Source organism: Gastrolobium bilobum, unplaced genomic scaffold, assembly GCF_033153095.1.
Source record: "Gastrolobium bilobum isolate Gb01-03AN ecotype WA unplaced genomic scaffold, APGP_CSIRO_Gbil_v1 utg12063, whole genome shotgun sequence".
In the NCBI taxonomy this organism is placed as follows: domain Eukaryota; kingdom Viridiplantae; phylum Streptophyta; class Magnoliopsida; order Fabales; family Fabaceae; genus Gastrolobium; species Gastrolobium bilobum.
In genome coordinates this window covers 284,303-304,124 of record NW_026899021.1, presented here as the reverse complement: position 1 = coordinate 304,124, position 19,822 = coordinate 284,303, and the positions used below count along the sequence as shown (strand labels likewise).

At 34.3% G+C, this 19,822-nt stretch overlaps 1 protein-coding gene across 3 annotated transcripts; it reads left to right on the top strand.

The window, feature by feature from the left end:
• The first annotated feature begins 4,222 nt into the window (after positions 1-4,222).
• Positions 4,223-17,083, top strand: LOC133286255 (uncharacterized). 3 transcript variants are annotated; one of them, XM_061483649.1, is made up of 13 exons: positions 4,223-4,513; positions 5,038-5,210; positions 5,322-5,425; positions 9,972-10,052; positions 10,354-10,457; positions 10,541-10,627; positions 10,973-11,175; positions 13,761-13,962; positions 14,048-14,098; positions 14,188-14,286; positions 14,376-14,435; positions 14,782-14,903; positions 15,725-17,083. In XM_061483649.1, the coding sequence occupies exons 1-13, from the start codon at positions 4,289-4,291 to the stop codon at positions 16,863-16,865; spliced, it is 2,652 nt and encodes an 883-aa protein (XP_061339633.1). In that variant the 5' UTR covers positions 4,223-4,288; the 3' UTR covers positions 16,866-17,083. The 3 variants fall into 3 exon arrangements, with proteins under 3 accessions (XP_061339633.1, XP_061339631.1, XP_061339634.1); XM_061483647.1 differs by having other exon boundaries at positions 14,779-14,903; XM_061483650.1 differs by lacking the exon at positions 4,223-4,513 and adding an exon at positions 4,873-4,942 and having other exon boundaries at positions 14,779-14,903.
• Positions 17,084-19,822: the final 2,739 nt, after the last annotated feature.

Sequence of the window (19,822 nt, the reverse complement as noted above, 5' to 3'; positions counted from 1 at the left end):
ATTCTACTAATCAAATGTTTGGTGAATTGAATTGAATTGCATTTAATATAATCGAATATTTTTGTATTAATTAGACATATTTTTGAAAAAAAAATTCTCTTTTAATTTATAATTTTTATATTTTTTAATATTGGTTATACATTTATGTTAAAAAAATACTTGTGTGAATTTTTTTTTCTCTTTTTGTATTACTTTTTAAAGTGAAAGTTTTAATTTATTTAAGGTATAAATATGTCATTTCTAATTTTTTTATTTAAATTTCAAATTTAAATTAATTTTTATCAACTATACATATTTCTTTATAAATTTGAAACAATTTTTTGTTTAACTTATAATTTATTATTTAAAACTAATTTTATTATATTTTTTTTCCACTACAGAAACATTAATGCGGAATTCTTTTCCCACTTATCAAGTTAAAAATTCAAATTTAAAAGTTTGAATTTTAGAATATTAAATATTTTCCCACCCAATAGACATAATAACAAATATTATTAATAGATTTAACAATTTTCCATACTAAAAGTAGTTGGAAACATGCATAGAAGGTTGTGTATATTCTCCATGAAATGATGAGTTTTCCATTTTCAAGTAACATTGGTAATGCACCTTCCACCTTCCAATAGAATAATTAAAATCCTTACAATTCCAATATAGAAAAGATAGTGGGACATTAATTTGATGTCTGCCACTAACACTTTAATTTTGAAATTTAATTTACTCAAAACTTATTTTTTAGTTATTTATTTATTTCAAAATTGGCAAGCAAGTGAGAACACACAGGAGGTAGAAGATTAAGCGTCTGAATGATTTGAAGGTTATAAGAAAATATCAAATGATGATTTTTCTATTTTCAAGTAACATTAGTAAAGAACCTTCCATCTTCCAATATAACAATTAAAAACCTTACAGGTTCCAATGTAAGAATGATAGTGAATCATTAATTAAATGTCTCCCACTAATTTCTTAATTTCGATTTTTGATTTAAGTAAAAACTTATTATGTAATTTTTTTTAAATTGACATTCAAGTGTGAACACAAAGCTGAAACTGCATGAGAGCTTGACACATCAATTTTTTTGGTTCTCCTTTTAAGTATATAATAGATGGAATTTTTTTTTTTGATGAAGATAATAGATAGAAATTTAATATAGTTGTCTCCTGCTAAAAGATGTTAAACCCCTTTTCCCACCTATATCAACTTCAAATTTTGAATTTTAAAAAACTAGTAGGATATCAATACACTTGTTTGCCATTAATTAATGCTAAACTCTTTTCGCACTAACTATTTAGTTTAAATATCTTAAATTTCAAATTAAAATAAAATGTTTTTCATTCATATGTGATTTTAAATTCTATATCTCGTATAGTTATTTTTCGTTTTCCATCTTATCATTATGAACATTGGCAACTCCCATCTTTACGAGGATTCCATTAACATCTCATTCATCTTAGGATTAACGATTTCTCATTTTTATTCATCAAATTGGCAACTCATAATTAGCATCAGCAATTACAACAATTACACAGTAAATGAAATATTCCTAATAGGTATATTAATTACTATTATTTTTTTTAACTGTTAAAAGACTCCTCGTAATATAATTACTTTGTGTTCTGAAAATGTCTATGGTGACCTTTGAAATTTTCCACGCAATCAGAATTATAATAGGAATTCCTTGAAATTTTCAAGACATTCAGGTTTGCATAATTTCAAAAGTTATTTTCTTTTACTATGAGATGTTTTTTGTATTTTAATATTTTATTTAAATTTAAAGCATATTAATTTTTGGAAAATTTTACCGAAATAAGTTTTGAATATTATTTAATTTTGTTGGAGAAAAACAAAAGAAAATAAAAAGGATAAACAAAGGATACATCATAAAAGTCATACAGAAAATAAAGAAAATTGATTTTTTTTAGATATACAAAAGATATTAGTAATGATGTTCGGTGAAGAGAAAAATAAAAAAAATAAAAAAATGAAAGGATATATAATAATACATCCTTTTGGTTATTATAAAGTCACAATTGCAATGGTGCACATACAAATAAAAGAAAAAAAAATGGGAAGCTGCAAAATTGAAAAACCAAAAGAGGGTAACCCATATCTTCATCCTCCACCTAATATACGCATAAACTATTCTTCTTCTTCTTAACCCTAATTTCATTAATGATATTGGTTTCATGGTTAATTGTTTGCTTTCAACGTTATAAAGACTTGATCTTTTTATTTTTCACCATTATGCATTTTTTGCATTTTCCTCACTGATACCCCTGAAACATAAGCATTAATAAAGAAAGAACTATAAATTTTTTTTCCCGAAATCCTTTTTCCATATTTTGAGGAGACTGATTATATGCTAAGAAAGTTTGTACTTGATCTACACATCGCTGCCACAAAGCACACTCAGGCTTGTGACCCATAGATTCTAAATTTCGCGTGCAAGGTTAGACCTTTAGACTGTTTCTTATAAATTCTTCCAAGATGCTAATCGCTAGCCACCTACAACCAATCTATTACGTGAACCATTAAAAGCAGCTCTTTTAGGACTAACAAAACAACAGGTCAATGAAAATGGATGAAAAAAAGAAGCAAGGAAAGCAAGCCATGTAAAGAGAAATTAAAAATGAGATAGATGCAGTAATAAATGAAGAAGAGAGACCTTTGTTCTGAAAGGGTGTTGCTGGAGTTGTTTCAAGTAATTTTTCAGTCCGATCCCTTTTTCACTAAAGATCCCATCTTGCTTCCTCTTTGACTGAAAAGAGGTAACTAGGTCCATGACTAATGTTTAAGAAAATGAGAAATAGAATGAGAGTGGATGAAGGGAAAGAAAAGGATGGGTTTGGGTAAAGAACGCGTTGTGAGGGAAAAATAAAAATGTCATTTTAGAATTTGGTATTTATAAAAATAAATGAGAGAGGGGAGGAACTGAAAAGTTTTGTTTAGGTAGTATAATTTCCAATATTATTAATAGAAATCAATTTTATGAAGAATGACAGAATTAGGAATGTTTGGCCAAATCACTTTTAGGAATCAATTTTGGACGGGAATGTTTTGAAAATCTTGTACAAAACATATAAGGGTTTTATTACTATAATGTTACATGATGTAAGAACATTTTTCTACCCTCACAATAAAGAAGAGAGAGAAGGTGGAATGATGAAAGAGAAAAAAAAACATGTGGACCCCACCTCTTAATTGTGTGTGTAGAAAAATTTTCTTGGATTATGTAACATGATAGTAATAAAACCCAACATATAAATGGAACGTGCTCATGTATAGATTCACATCAATTAAAAAAAATATCCGCAAACCAAATCATTCATTTTGTTATTTTGGTTCTCTCGGAGAATGCAGACAAAAAAAAAAACATCCAATTATGTTTTTTTAAGGGAAAAACTATTCTTATGCAGCATAAGAATAGTTTTATCTTCAATAGACTCATTGAAAATTGTGACATTCTTTTTTTTATTAAATAGCGAGCCCCGCTACATGTGTGTCTATAATATAAGAAATCTTCTCTTATGCAACATGAGATTAGATAAGCCTTTTTTTAAATCTAGTGAGTCCATGCTCTTTTGTTTCTAAAGGAGAGTTAATAGTTTCTCCACCAATTGAGAAATTTCTCAAACAGAAACTATTAATGCTAAGGGGAGTTTGATACAATATATTTTTTAAGGATTGATGAAAAGTTGAAGATGATAATTTTATTTTATTTATGTTTGGTACAAGATTTTTTAAATTTTTTTGAAGATGATTTTTTCGGGATTTTATTTTGTGTAATTTTTTTGAAAATATGATTATTTTAAAATTTTATTTTGTGTGTAATTTTTTTGAAAATACCATCTAAGAATATCACCTAGGAGTGATATTTAAGGATTCCCATGACAAGGAAAAATTTAACACAATCAAATTCAAAGGTAGCATCAAGTAAATTAATCCAACATTCTTGGGAATATTTTGCCTCACCAAATAATTTTTTTGATAATATTTTTGAAAAATTTATTTTTCTACCATATTCTTGAAAATCATGATTTTTCGATAAAAAAATTTCTCATCTACAAAAGACAGTAAATTTATTTTAAGAAAAAAAAAACCTTTAATTAAAATCTTTTTAATTTTTTTTTAATTGCAAGTCTTCCAAGGCAAGCTGTTTCGCACTTCACACGGTTCACACTTCACACTTCACTTCAGGGTTCACACTTCCACGCACAAAAATCAGGTAATTAGGGTTTCAAAATCCCCGCCAATTCTCTCTCTCTCCCTCTCTCTCTACGCAACTGCAATGGCGATGGAGGGAAAGAAACTCGAAACCCCCACCCTAGCCTCTACACCCATTGGTGGTGTTGGTGGAGAGGATTCTCCAAAGAACCATCCATTGAGTTTGAGCCCCAGAGATCGCATTGTCTCTGTTGCTTCCAACGTGGCTTCACAGCCTCTTATCAATTCTGATCCTAACGTTTGGGGCGTCCTCACTGCCATCTCCAACAATGCCCGCAAAAGGCACCAGGTTCGCTTTCTCCTCAAATCCCATTAACCCCCAATTTTCCTTTTGAATTTTAATTAGCTTGTAATTTGATTCTTAATTTAAATTAAGCATCCCATTCAGTCTTTAAATTTTACATGAAATTAGTTTTTTTTTTAATTTAAAGGATCAAGGTGGTTATTTTTTTTTATGAGAGTATATCTACTTTTTTGGGATTAGTGACTAATATTTTGGCACGTGTTTCATTTAATTAAAATATAAATACAAAATTAACTTGCTTTATTATATGACACAAATGTTTAAAATTTTGAATTTATTAACTTGTTATTAAACTGTGTTGTATTTGATCTGTAAACATATGTGAACTTCTAGAAAAAAAAAGTTATGCTGGAGTTAAATTCTGCATGGGGGTTTACTCTTGGCAGTTCTCGCTGTGACCAATCGATTAATCATGTTAGCACTTTGTTTGTCTTCATTTAATTGTTCTTTTTTTTGTTTGATTATACATTGCTCTATCAAATCTCACTTGTTTGAATGATTGTAACCAGGGAATTAATATTTTATTAACTGCTGATGAGCACTGCATCGGGCGATTGGTAGATGATGTGCGTTTCCAGATTGATTCAACCTCTGTTAGTGCAAATCATTGCAGAATATACAGGATGAGGATTACTACCGAAAATATGGAGAACACCTCATCAATATTCTTGAAAGATACAAGGTTGTGGATTCTTTTTAGAGTTTGGATCCCCCCATCCCTCCTCCTGTTCAATAGGAAAATAGATTTTTTTTTTCCTTCCTCATATTCTGATTTTTGTAAAGCCTTGTTCAGCACAAATGGAACTTACCTTAACTGGGAGAAGTTGAAAAAGAATGGTTCTGCTGTCAAAGTCTGCCATGGTGATATTATATCATTTGCTGCTCCTCCTCAGTATGGTAATATGAATTTCTTCCAATGGCTTAATATTTCCATATTTCTTCTTTTATTCATATTCCATTTTTTCTCACCATAGTTGTAGACTTGTAGTAGCAGATTTTTTATTTTATTTGTCAATGACTCAATGCTTCAGTTCTAATGGCTAATTTCCTATGTCTGCTCTTTTAATTTCCTTTATTTATGAAAAGTGCCATGAACCAGCTCTCCCAAAAGCTTTAAGTGTTAGGTGAAGACACGTGAATGTTTTATGTTATATTTCTAACATACCTCCTCCTATAAGAGCCTTTTGAACTTGAAGTGTGGGAAATACACATGCCCATCTATCTTGTGTTAAAATTCAACATTTATTAGAAGAACGGGGCATTATTTTAACTTTATTTTATTTTATTTTTAATTGTTTATTGCTATTTTTATGTGATGAACCTATATGATTTTTCGTTGGGGCGTACCCTTCATAGCGACGCGTTGCACCGGGCCCCGGGTGTAGCGAAAAATGGGCTAGGGTCCTTGCCACAAGGCAAGGCGCTGCATCGGGTCCGAGGTGTAGTGAAAAGTGGGCTAGGGTCCTTGCTCCAAGGCAAGGCGCCAGGTCTTCACCCGGATTTGGTGAGAAGTATGCCAGGGTCCCAACACGCAGATGGGCGAGCGTGGCGGGCAAGCACAGCCCAGGGGTTAAGGATGAGATTGGGAAGCTGGAACATAGGAACCTTAACGGGTAAATTGAGGGAGTTGGCAGATGTTTTTGCTAGAAGGAAAGTGAATATTGTTTGTTTGCAAGAAACTAAGTGGGCTGGAGAAAAGGCCAAGGAAGTGGATGGAACTGGTTTCAAGTTATGGTACACAGGTACGAACAAGAGTCGAAATGGTGTTGGAATTATGATCGACAAAAGTTTCAGAGATAAAGTTGTGGACGTCAAAAGGAAAGACGACAGGATTATTCTGGTTAAGCTTGTTGTGGGTGACTTAATCCTGAATATCCTCAGTGTGTATGCACCCCAAATTGGATTGCAACCAATTGATAAAAGCCAATTTTGGGAAGACTTGGAGGAGGTTTTGAGGGGAATACCTCGAGAGGAGAAGATTTTCGTAGGAGGAGATCTAAATGGTCATGTTGGTAAAAGCAACGGAGGTTTTGATAGAATCCATGGAGGTTTTGGCTATGGGACGAGAAACGAGACTGGAGAAGATATCTTGAATGTTGCACTAGCCTACGATTTGATGTTAGTGAACACCTTTTTTCAAAAAAGGGAGTCACACCTGATCACTTATCATAGTGGCCATAATCGTAGTCAGATTGATTTCTTTCTGGCTAGAAGAGAAGATAGAACTTCTTGTGTCGAATGTAAGGTCTACCCTGGAGAGTGTGTTGCTACGCAACATAAGCTGGTAGTCTTGGATGTTCGGTTCAACAAAGTACGTACAATGAAGAAGAGGGCTCAGAATCCAAGGATAAGGTGGTGGAAGCTTAAGGAGGGAAAAGAGAGAGTTCAATGATAGAATGTTGCACGAAGGACTTTGGGAGTTTGATGGAGGAGTAAATGCAATATGGAAGGAGATGGCTAAGTGTATTCAAAATTTGGGAAGGAGGGTGTTGGGAGAAAGCAAAGGAAATTGATTTCATACAAAGGAAACATGGTGGTGGAATGGAGAGGTGCAAGAGGCAATTAAACATAAAAAGGAGTGCTTTAGATCTTTGCATAAAAGTCCCAATGAAGAGAACCTGCAAAAGTTTAGATTGGCGAGAAAAAATGCAAAGAAAGCAGTGCGAGAAGCGAGAGGCAAGGTTTTCGACGAGTTGTATAAAAGTCTTGGGAGCAAGGATGGTGAAAGAGGTATTTATAAACTTGCAAGGATAAGGGATAAGAAAAGTAAAGACCTCACTCAAGTTAGATGCATCAAGGATGAAAATCAAAAACTTCTGGTGAGAGATGAAGATGTAAATGAAAGATGGTTGAAATACTTCAACAAGCTGTTTAATGGGGATGGAAATACAAGCGAGGTGGACTTAGGGGACGCGTATGATGATATGAATAGAAGATTTGTACGCAGAATTAATACACATGAAGTTAAGGAGGCTTTAAAGAGGATGAAGACTAATAAAGCCTTGGGGCCTGATGGTGTCCCTATTGAAGTGTGGAGAGGCCTGGGGGATGTGGCAATAAAATGGTTGACCAATCTTTTTAATAAGATTCTCCAGACGAATAAGATGCCTGATGTATGGAGGAAAAGTATGATTGTGCCTATCTACAAAAACAAGGGAGATATACAGAATTGTTCAAACTATAGAGGCATTAAGCTAATGAGTCATACTATGAAGCTGTGGGAGAGGGTTATTGAACATCGCTTGAGGAGAGATACCAAGGTTTCTGTAAATCAATTTGGATTTATGCCAGGAAGATTTACCATGGAAGCCATTTTTTTGATGCGACAACTAATGGAAAGATACCGAGAAAAGAAGAAGGACTTGCATATAGTGTTCATAGACCTTGAGAAAGCATACGATAGGGTTCCAAGGAAAGTTTTATGGTGGGTCCTGGAGAAGAAAAAGGTTCCATTAAAGTATGTAAAGGCAATCAAGGATATGTATGATGGGGCTACTACATGTGTAAAAGCTTGTAACGGATCACCAAGTTATTTTCCTATCACGGTAGGTGTACACCAAGGGTCGGCTCTAAGTCCTTACCTATTTGCCTTAGTTATGGATGAACTAACAAAAGATATTCAAGAGGAAGTGCCATGGTGTATGCTTTTTGCAGACGATATTGTGCTTATTGATGAGAGCAAGGAGGGTGTTAATAGAAAACTTGAATTGTGGAGAAGCACATTGGAATCCAGAGGATTCACATTAAGTCGAAGCAAGACTGAGTATCTGAAGTGTGAGTTTTCTCTGGTACAAGATGAGGACCAAGAACCTGTGCATCTAAATGGTCAAGAGGTACCTAAAAAAAATGCTTTTAAATACTTGGCTCCATTTTACAAAATGGTGGAGAGATTGATGAGGATGTAAATCACAGAATCAGAGCAGGGTGGATGAAATGGCGTAGTGCATCTGCATTTTTGTGTGACCGCAAAATTCCCCTGAAGTTAAAAGGAAAATTCTATAAAACGGCAGTACGACCGGCAATGCTATATGGAGCGGAATGCTGGCCAGCACATAGGCAACATGAGCATAAGATGGGAGTAGCAGAGATGAGGATGTTAAGGTGGATGTGTGGGTACACAAGGATGGATAAGATAAGAAATGAAGATATTCGACGAAAGGTCAGAGTAGTACCGGTAGCCGAGAAGATGAGAGAACATAGATTGAGGTGGTTTGGGCACGTGATGAGAAGACCCATGGATGCTCCTGTAAGAACAGAAGTTTGTTACCAAGAGCTAAACACAAAAAGAGACAGAGGTAGGCCAAAGCTTACTTGGGGGAAAGTAGTAAAACAAGATTTAATGGAGTGGGATATAGATTGGCGGACAGTATGTCTTAGAAAGGAATGGAGAAAAGCTATAAGTATGGTGGAGGGTTAGACCCGCTGTTATTCCTATGTTCCAGATGGTCCTTTTTTAGTCCTTTTCCCCTTCATTTCCCCCACTTCTTCTTGTCCCTTTCTTTTTTACTTTTCTTTATTTATATATACATATATTTTTATTTCATTTTATTTTATTTTATTATTTTATTTGTGTATTTTTATTTATTTATTAATTTATTTATTTATTTATTTTTTATTTTTTATTTTTTTTACTTTTTGTCAACTGTTTTGTATCTTTCATGTGGGTTCATCTACCACCGACCCCAATTAATTTGGGATAAAGGTGTTGTTGATGTTGATGTTGATGTTGATGTTTATTGCTATTTTTCTAATTTATATGGTTACTGATATTTTTGTTTTAAATTTTTTTTACCCCTTTTTTGTTTTGATATTTTTATTTTTCCTCAATCTTTTCGCACTTTTCATTTGGATTTATCAGCCACGGACCCCAACTAGTTTGGGATAAAGGTGTTGTTGATGTTGATTGGAAGAATGGGGCTGCAAATCTCAAATCTTAGACCACTTGGTCATACAGGCTCTAATACCTTATCACAAACCAACATTTCCAAAAGCTTAAGCTTTTAGGTGAACACACATAAATAAATTTTTATTACATCTCTAGCAAAAATATTACAAAAATGGAAAAAAAATATTAGATAAGATTGAAGAAACTTTATATTTTAGTGCTCTTTTGTTGCAAATTGGCATTGGAAAAGTTAATATAATGATATTTATTTATGTATCCTTTCTTTTTTTAAAATTTCGTTCTTATTTGTAAAAAGAAATAAACATTGTCCTAAATATAATATTTTCTTTAATTTTTATTGTATTACAACTTTTGTTACATTTTCTTTTGCTTCCGGATGTTGTTTATTTTCTGAAGTTAGACAGTTGCTGTGATTTTCTTGTTAAAAGTTGAGGAATTGCTGCTGTTGAATATTTGCTGTCTTCTGTATTTGCAAGCTTTTTGAAGTATGGGTTTGTTCTATTTCCATATTATTATAACTTGTCTCTTATCATGCAGAACTTGCATTTGCTTTTGTATATCGAGAAGTGCTTGTGTCTGCCCCATTGCCAGAAAATTCAGTTGCTAAAAGAAAAGCAGGTAGTGAATGATCAGTAGCACATATATTTACTATTTTTTTAATCATTCTTGCATTCTACTCTGATCTATGCTTGTAAATGAATTCATGCTTCTAATTTTATGTAGGTTTGAAGATTCACGTATTTGTTGATATTCATATTTCCCTATACGTTTGATTCTGACTTGCAATTTACTTCATATTGTATTGATAATTAAGATATATAACATAATATATTGATATTATACTGAAACTGATATTTGCTTTTGTTTCACTTATGCTTTTTTTCTTTCTGTCTTTCCTTCTCTTTTCTTGAATGTGTAGAGGATTTTGTTTCTGAGAACAAGAGATTGAAAGGTTTAGGTATTGGTGCTCCTGAGGGTCCCATATCTCTTGATGATTTTAGAAGCCTTCAAAGATCAAACACGGTGTGTTAACTTAGAAGGATTGCAGTATTAATTAGTCGTGCAAACTTTTTTTCCTTTAATTGTGTCAATTTTCTTCTTGACAGGAACTAAGAAAGCAATTGGAGAATCAGGTGGTTATAATTGATACTTTGCGTAGTGACAGCCGTGCAGCTATTGAGCGTCATGAAAGTGTATGTAATCATTGGTGAACTTACAGGGGCAGCACCTATTGTTAGCCAAGGGTCCCCCAAAATTTTTTCAAACTTAATACTTAACATACAATTTTATTTTACAATTTTTTATTTTTTTAAGATACTTTCCCGCCTAACCAATGGTATTCATGATATTGATACTCTAAGCTCTACCACTGAATTTATGACCTCTCCTTGTCTTACAAAGAAAGGCACATGTGATCTTCAACAACTATCTCTGCATTCTATGGATTCTAAAAGAAATATTTAATCTTGATTTAATCTTATTTATTCATGTATTTTGTATTCTGCAATATGCTACCTAATTTATGATCCATTCTATAGGAATTGAAAACAGTCAAAGAGTCGGTTGCAAAATGTTACCTTGATCAATTAAAAGAATTACAGCAAATGGTGGATCTAAAACAGAAGGAACTGGGGGATGTCAACAGAGCATCTGCTGAACAAAAACATGCTCTGGAAGACCTTAATGAAAGGCTTAGTGCTTCTATGCAGTCATGTGCTGAAGCAAATGCTATAATAAGTAGGTATGATTTAATTCTTCACTAAGTCGGAAAATGATATCATTTTCTTTTAATAGATTGATTCATTGGTGTAAGTATTGTAGACGTAAGTAGTTCATATATATATATAATGTTTCAGCTGCACCTTGGGTGATTGATTTTTATGTTGCCATGAGAATAGACAATATAGTAATGGTTTTCCTCAGATATTCCCGTCATTGTAGTCTATTAAGACTACATTGAATTGGTGCTTAGGTCCATGCTTTTTATTTGTGGTGTCAACGATCTCAGGGATGCAAGAATCCCTTCTATTTGCTGTATCAGAGGTTTATTGTCATGAACCAATTATTCCAAAAGCTTAAGTTGTTGGGTGAAAGCACATGAATGTTTTTTATATTTAACATACCCCCTCGTACAAAAGTCCTTTAGGATTGTTACAATCCTGAACCAGTAAAACAGAATTAAAAGGTAACAAGATGAAATTGTTGTACTATGATCGTGTAAAGAACCATTTTAATCCAAAAGTTTAAGCTGTTGAGCGAGGCTACCTTAATAGTTTTATATTTTTCTAACACACCCCCTCACACAAGAGTCTATTGGGTTTGAAGGGTGGATGATGCATCAGGCCTAGCGTACTTGTGCTAAGAAACTCCACAATATTTAATTATTTTTATTAATAAAATAGGGGCGGTGAAGATCGAACTCATAATCACTTAGTCATGTCGGCTCTGATATTATGTAAAGAACCATTTTAAGCCAAAAATTTAAGTTGTTGGGTGAGGTTACATTAATGGCTCTATCCAGAACAAGACATTAAGTTTAATAAAAGAGACATTATGTAGTATTAAAAAGATAATAATTGAAAGTTAATTTGAGGTGGCTTTTCTGTATACAAAACGAAATTAAGTACCTATTGAACCTAGGGTTGGCCAAAATGGGCCAACCCGGCCCCACCTGCATGCAACTCGAAAAAAATGATATGGGTTAGGGTTGGCTTGAAAAAAAAAAATCGAGACAGAAAACCAATCAAACCCGACCCGAGCCGGGTTAAGGTTGGCTCGAAAATATGGCTCGTGGGTTGGCTCGAAAAAATGGTTTGCAGGTTGGCTCGAAAATTGGCTCGCGGGTTGGCTCAAAATGGCTCGCGGGTTGGCTCATTTTCAGCCTATTTAAATGAACCTATAGTATTAATTCACCAGCTATGTGGCTTCCATAAGCTTAAACAATACAATTGTCTTACAAAATAGTTTATAAAAAAGAAAAATAGAAAAAGGTTACAGAATGAGAAGCAAAAGCAAAATGTTCTAGTTTCGAATTTTCTTCACAACAGATTTGCACCAACATTGAGAAACAATCAGAATACAAGAAGCTGGGAAATCAAAGAACAGAGCTAGGCAAACTTCCTAAAAAAAAATACAAACCTGATGTGTGGGTGTTGCAAAAACCGAGAATACAAGAAGCTTTCAAAGCAGGAATCGAGGCCAAGACTGAGCAGCTAAGGCGATGAAGCCAGGGGCTAACGGAGCGCGGACGGTGGTGGCTGGCGGCTGCGTCTCAATTTCTAAGTGAGAGACCGAACAAAAATGGCCCTAATATGAGAAGATTAGGGACTTAGGTTTAGAGAAGGAAGAAAGACGATGACAACATGTGTGGGTTTTGTCCCTTTTTTTATATTATATTTGGTATTTAAATAATAAAAAAACTCAACCCGCGTGCTAGCCCTTTTGACTCGCGGGTTGACTCATTTTTTTCCCGAGCTGGCTCGGGTCGGGTTGGCATCTCATTTTTGCCAACCCAACCCGACTCATTTTTCACGGGTTACGAGTCAACCCGACGGGTTGACTAATTTTTGCCAACCCTAATTGAACCCATGATTCAATCTTGGCAAACAAGTGGGTATGTAAGCTTGGTGGTTTGACATGAGTCAAGCTTGATGGTTTAGCTTGAGGTTGATTCACTTCGCTAACCACGGTCCAGATTCAAGATTCAGTGAACCCAAGTCTAGCAACTCCCAACTATTAGTTCAACTTGCGCATACATGTCCATGTTTGCTCACCTAGAGATACATTCATGTTAGACCTCATTGTCTTCAGTAAAAAGTGACTTATGTGGCTAAAGGTGGGATTTGTTTTGCTTGTCTATGTCGAAGTTGTGAAACACTTAAATTAGTTTTGAATTACTTAGTAGTTAGTACTATGACCATCATAGGAGGATGTATATGACACCATCCCAAAAACTTAAGTTGTTATGTGAAGACACACAAATAACTTTATATTACATTTCTAACTTGCCCTCTCAAGCAGTAGTCTTTTGGGCTTAAAGTGTAGACAATGTACAAGCCCATTTATATTATGCTAAAATTCAACTTTTTATTATAAGAATGAGGTGGCAAGAATTGAACTCTAGACCACTTGATCATAGAGGCTCAGACATCATGTCATGAATTAACTATTCCAAAAGTTTAAACTATTAGGTGAAGTTTCGTATTACATCTCTAACAAGTTGCATGCTTTCCACTAATTTGTTTCAGATGGATAAATCTAAAAGTAATAATAATATATGTTGCGCAGTTTAGTAATTGCATCTCTCTCTCTCTCTTATGGTTGCAGTCAAAAGGTGAATATAGCTGAACTTAAGGAACAATTAGATGAAGAGAGGACTCAGCGAAAAGAAGAGCGAGAAAAGGCTGCAGCTGATCTAAAAGCTGCTGTTCATAGAGCCCAGTCTGAGGCTCAAGAGGAATTAAAACGACTCTCAGATGCTGCTTTAAGAAGAGAAAGAGAGCTACAAGAAACAATAAATAAGCTACAGGTTTGAAGTTTTGATTTTAAATTAGTTAGAAACTGTTCTCTTTCTACTTGAAGGAGCTCACAAGCTTTCTTATTATATGTTTTAGGAGTCAGAGAGAGAAATGTGTTTACTGGTCGAAACCTTGAGGTCCAAGCTGGTATGGTTTCGTTTTTGCTCCTGTTACTGTAAGATAGGCCAAAATTTATGAACTTAATATAGGTCCTCTTTATTCCTTTTATGTTGCAGGAGGATACTAGGCAAAAGTTGGTTGCCTCTGATAATAAGGTTCGCCAGTTGGAAGCCCAAGTACATGAACAGAAACTGGCCACTGAAAATGGAATGAAGGTAATCAGATAATTTTATATCCAGTATAATGTGCTTTATCATATTTTGATTTATATCTAGCTGAAAGTAACTGCTAATTCATGGAGCAGAAAGTCGAAGAACTTGAACAGGAAGCAAGAAGATTAAGGAAAGAGCTTGAAAGTGAAAAGGTAGATATGAGAAATTCATGTCATCGAATACAAAGTTGTTTTTGTGGAAATGATGTCTGCTTTACACCCATGTATCTTGCTAATGTTATTTCAAAGAGACTGCAGAGTAAGTTATTGATATGACAAATGCCATGACTTTAACTGAGTAGTGCCCATAGTCCATAGAATATAGAATCTTATAACTTATACGTTGCTTGGCTTACTGATTGGTTCTTTTTCTTTCTTTTTGATTTCTATCTTATCCTTTATTTTTATTTATTTATTTATTTTATTTTTTTTGGGGGGGGGGGGGGGGGGTGATGTTTCCTTATTTGAAGCTGATATATTTTGTTGCTGTTGTTAGCAGGCAGCTCGAGAGGAAGCATGGGCTAAAGTTTCTGTTCTTGAGCTTGAGATAAATGCTGCAATGCGAGATCTTGATTTTGAGAGGCGGAGGTTAAAAGGTGCCAGGGAAAGACTTATGCTTCGGTAAGGATTGATTTTGTTGTTAATATGATCATGGGACATCTGCTATTTGAAAAGTATGTGGAATGAATTTACATGATCATTTTATTTTCCAACAGATACTGCACAGGCGTGCTGGCTTAGAATATCAAAGGATACAGTGCAGCCCTTTAGCTGCCATACTTCTTCCAGCTACTTGTATATTGCTATTCTTTGGTTTTCTGTGTTATAATAGTAATACTTTATGTAGATTAAAATAGATAGGAATTCTAAGAATTTTTAATAAGAATCTTCAAAACATTACTTTCATGGATCTTAAATAATTTTTATGCAGCTCTAAAAAAAATGAGATATAAAGGATGTAGAAACATATTAAACAAGGATAAGATTATCTAATGGCTCAGGGAACCTTATTTACATGAGATCTTTAGAGTAATTGCTGCTCATAAACCCTTGTTCTATTCATAAACCCTTAAGTGCAGGATTGAAGGGTATTATCTCTCTATAGGGCATGTCTGTACAAGCACGTGATCATAGCAAAAACAAAGAGAGGGTTCTGTGATAAATTGTATTGTTTTGGTTAGAATATTCTCTATTTGACATGTTATTTCAATTGAAATAGAGGATTCTGGTGTCCATAAGTAGGTCGTGTCATTCATGTTAATTTGATTCCAGCTGTATGTTTGCAAGTCTCTGTTGGTTGGCATGCTGCTGCATTGTACTGTTTGTATATGAAATGCTGTTTGACAGTTTTGCTTTGTGATGCAACATGTACACCTGCCTTATTATTCATGGTGATTGAAGATTTATAGATTTTGCAGCTGAAGCTCAGTGATGTCATGCAGGGAAGCACAGCTACGAGCATTTTATTCCACTACGGAGGAGATACAAGGGCTGTTTGCTAAGCAACAGGAACAATTGAAGGCTATGCAGAGAACTCTAGAAGATGAAGAGAATTATGAGAATACTTCTGTAGATATGGATGGAGTCGTAGGTGGAGCCTCAGGCAGGGAAAAAGAAGTTGCAGGATACCATAGCAACAGTGCTGCCAAGGCAGGATCAACTACTTCCGCACAGAAGCTCAACAGAGATCAAATTGAAACATCAAGCAACGAAGCAAGTGTCACTGAGAAGCATGACTGTGATATAAGAAGTGAAGAATGCCAAAATACACAAGAGGCAGAATTCACCAGTGCTGATCACAACCATGGTGTCAGAGGTGGCTTTGGCTCTGATATTGAACATGTTGGCACAGCAGCTATGATGGAGGGAGATGTTGTAGGCACTGAGCGGGTTCTCGAAACTGAAAGTCCTGCAAATGATGGTGAGCGGAATATTGATTTGAACAAGTGTGGTCCTCTAGATGGAGACACTATGCAGTTAGATGATGATATCAATGTACAAGAAACCGAGGAGCATGCTCAAAGACCTTGTCGTGAAGTTTTACATCACTCACAATCCAATAATCCAGTAGACACTCAAAAGACCCTTGAGGATGCAGAAGCTGGAGGCTTAATCAGAACAGCTGACCTTTTATCTTCTGAAGTCGCTGGTAGCTGGGCTTGCAGTACAGCCCCTTCTGTGCTTGGAGAAAATGAATCTCCAAGTAGAGACAATAATGAAGCTTCTGGGGCATTGCATGATTCAAATACCCTGGTGGCTGAGAGTCAGAGCACTCATTCTGATGCTGCTGCCGCCAGACAGAATGAACGACTTGCAGTAATTGAGATGATTGGCATTGTTGCTCCAGATTTAAGGGAGCAATTTGGAGGTTCTGGATATGATGGTGATCAAGGGAAAGAAGACCATGGTGGTTCATCTGACTCAGATACTGAGAGTTGTAGCGACCCTGGCAATGATGATAGAGCCTTTGCAAAGGGTGGATCAATATCTGATGAAGAAACTCAGGGTAGTGACCATGGCGAGGAGGTTCAAAAGCAGGATGATGCCATGGATGAAGATGATGAAGCCACTCAAGAAGATTGATTTTCTTGGATAGCTGTGGACTGTACGTAGATTTGTTGTAGATGCTGAAGGAATCTCCTGTATTTTTACTGATCAGTCTCTTGCTTTCCTCACCCTCTATAACTATATTTAAGGCTTTTTTTTTTTGTAATTAATTTATTAATCTTATGGGTTTTGTTGCCATTCTGTTTCATTAAATGCAAATAATGTATAAATGAGGTATGAACTTGCTAGTTAGTAACAGGCTTACATCTTGGATAACCAGCAAAAAAACATCCCAGTCCATTTAGGAAAGTACACCTTAATGATTTTAACTTCGACATGAATTTACAGTTGTTTAGCCAATGAGTTTCTGTCATATATGCTTGGAATCTGAATCTGAAGTTGGCTAGGCTTGACATGATCGCCTCAGTATGTTGCCACTTTTCCTAACGATATTGTCAATATAATATATATTATAGATATGGTTGAAGTGAAAATTAGCATATGACAATAGAAAATCAGAGACTCGCTCATTGTCTGGTGTATAGGAGGGGAACAAAACTTGAATGGAATTCATTGTAATGATTGGTATATAGGAGGGGAAGAGAATACAAATTAAGAGTGGTAGAAAGGAAAAGAAAGATGAATGGATGAAAAATCCCCTTACATTTGTTATGCATGTTCCATCATTGGAACGCTCACCCTTGTTCATTGTCTGGCCTTTATGAAGGGAAGAAAAATGATTGAATGGAAATCTTCTTGGTTGTTTGGTATACGGGAAGGGAGGAGAATAGAAATTAAGGAAGTGAAAAGAAAGATAAATGAATGAAAAATCCCCTTTCAATTTGAATTTGTTATGGGTGAGAGCACTTGAACGCTTACGCCCAATATAATAAATCACTCATTCAAATATAAAAGTTGACCAGGATGGGTGTTGCATATCTCAATGCAATACCAATCTAGATCAATGGCGATGGAACATGAGTGTTTCAAAGCTCAAATTCTTTCAATAATAAAATGTTAGGGCTAATGTTTCGGAAAAAAAATTAATTTATTATTTTTTTAATAAAAAATTACGAATAAGTAGTCGTTTTGCAAAATATTACGAATCTATAGCACCCAAACACGCCCACATGGGGCGTATTCTGATGGAGAGAGACACGCCCATGTGGGGCGTGAGCTACTGAAGGGGACACGCCCAATGTAGGGCGTGAGTGGCAGGAAAGAGACACGCCTCTTATGGGGCGTGAGCTGTGATGGTAGACACACCCAACATAGGGCGTGTGTTGCAAGAGAGAGACACGCCCCTGATGGGCGTGTTCTCCGTGGTCTATATATATGGGTTTTTCACCTTTTTACCTTATTTCCACCCTCCCATCCTCTCTCTAAACCTCCTCCTCCTCCTTCTCTCTACATTTCTTTTGGAGGGTTTTGCGCGGCGAAACTCTGTCTCTCTCTCATGTAAGTCCCTATTTATTGTTTATTTTTTTTATTAACAGCAATTAATATGTTAATGCTTTTGAACCTAATGTTTTGGTGCTATAGATTCGTAATATTTTGTAAAATGACTACTTATTCGTAATTTTTTATTAAAAAAGTAATAAATTAATTTTTTTTTGCCCTAATGTTTCTCTTATGATATGAGATAAATTTTTCTACTGCAATTCCAAAACATCATTATTTTGGGGTTTGAGAAAAATAATAAAGGGTATTGTAATAAAATTTATTATACAAGAGAAAAATAATTTTTTAAAATATTTTACATTTTTTTTCTAAACCTCAAAATAATATCATTTTGGGATAGCAGGAAATAATTTTTTTTTTCAGAAATCAAATAAATGTCTTTCAATTTAAGTTGAACCTTACGTATTTTTTATATCAATCATGAAATAACAACCCTTTATAAAATTAATTACGTTAACAAGACAAAGTATGATTATTTTTGTCGTAGAGATGTTAATGCTTGTTCTGCTAAATTTTTTTGTCATTTATTTTCTGATGAAATACCTGTCTCATGCTGAATAATCATACACTTATATAATTATTTTATTATGAGTAGTGTTATTTGATAACACTTTAAAAACTGAAACGATGTTAATGTTAAATCAAAGGCCAATTCCAGAATAGACTTTGTTTTTTGTATACCATCCTTATACTTTATTGGAAAAATGAAAATAGGAAGTATGTGTATTAGAATGTATTTTTTATTTTATTAATAAAAAAGGAGACATAAAAACGGTGTAATGAAAATGATATAAATAAGATTAGTTTATTTGGAACCTAACAATCGAATTCTCATGAAAAAGTAGTACTTGAATTGGAATTTCTTCTACATCCAAACAACACAATATATTTTGTATTAAAAAAAAAACATTTTATAATTATATAACTTACTGTATTGAGCTTGGAGAGTGTTAGTTGAGCATCAACAACACAATCTGACAAAAGAATATTTTGAGTGGAAAATAGTAGCATAGACAAATTGCTAATATGAAAGGTGAAGATATAAGGGTGTTAACAAAGCTTAATCAACCCTCTGCACAACTGTAAATTTGTAATATGCATGTTAGATCCATGATCTATTCAATGGCCCACTACCATAAGATATTACCTATATAATAGTTTCCACTAAGGAGAACATCTAAAAGTGATATACCAATTAATATGAGACTCAAGTATTACACACACTTTTTAAGGAACTCTGAAAAACTAAATTTATAAACAAGGTTTAAAACTACAATCATAAGAGGGAGAAAGAATCCCAGTTAAAATTCCCAACAGTTCCTACAATGTCTTTGAGAGAAGTAAATAATGTACATTAAGATTCTCTATAATACATCCAAATTTGTTACATTATGTGCTATAATAAGTTCACAGCTAGCTAGAGATACAAATATTATATTGTAACGTTATGGGCAGCTACTGTTTTCTGTACTGCATGAGATTCCAACCTCTCTGAGTGTATCTGGTGAAAATTCATAGAGCTATAATTGTAA

What these genes read in the sequence shown, in the direction of transcription:
- LOC133286255 (XM_061483647.1), top strand. Translation starts at nt 4,289, where the DNA reads ATGGCGATGGAGGGAAAGAAACTCGAAACCCCCACCCTAGCCTCTACA. An exon ending in ATGCCCGCAAAAGGCACCAG is followed by an intron (nt 4,514 to 5,037) that starts GTTCGCTTTCTC and finishes GATTGTAACCAG; the next exon opens with GGAATTAATATTTTATTAAC. An exon ending in CTATTGAGCGTCATGAAAGT is followed by an intron (nt 10,628 to 10,972) that starts GTATGTAATCAT and finishes TCCATTCTATAG; the next exon opens with GAATTGAAAACAGTCAAAGA.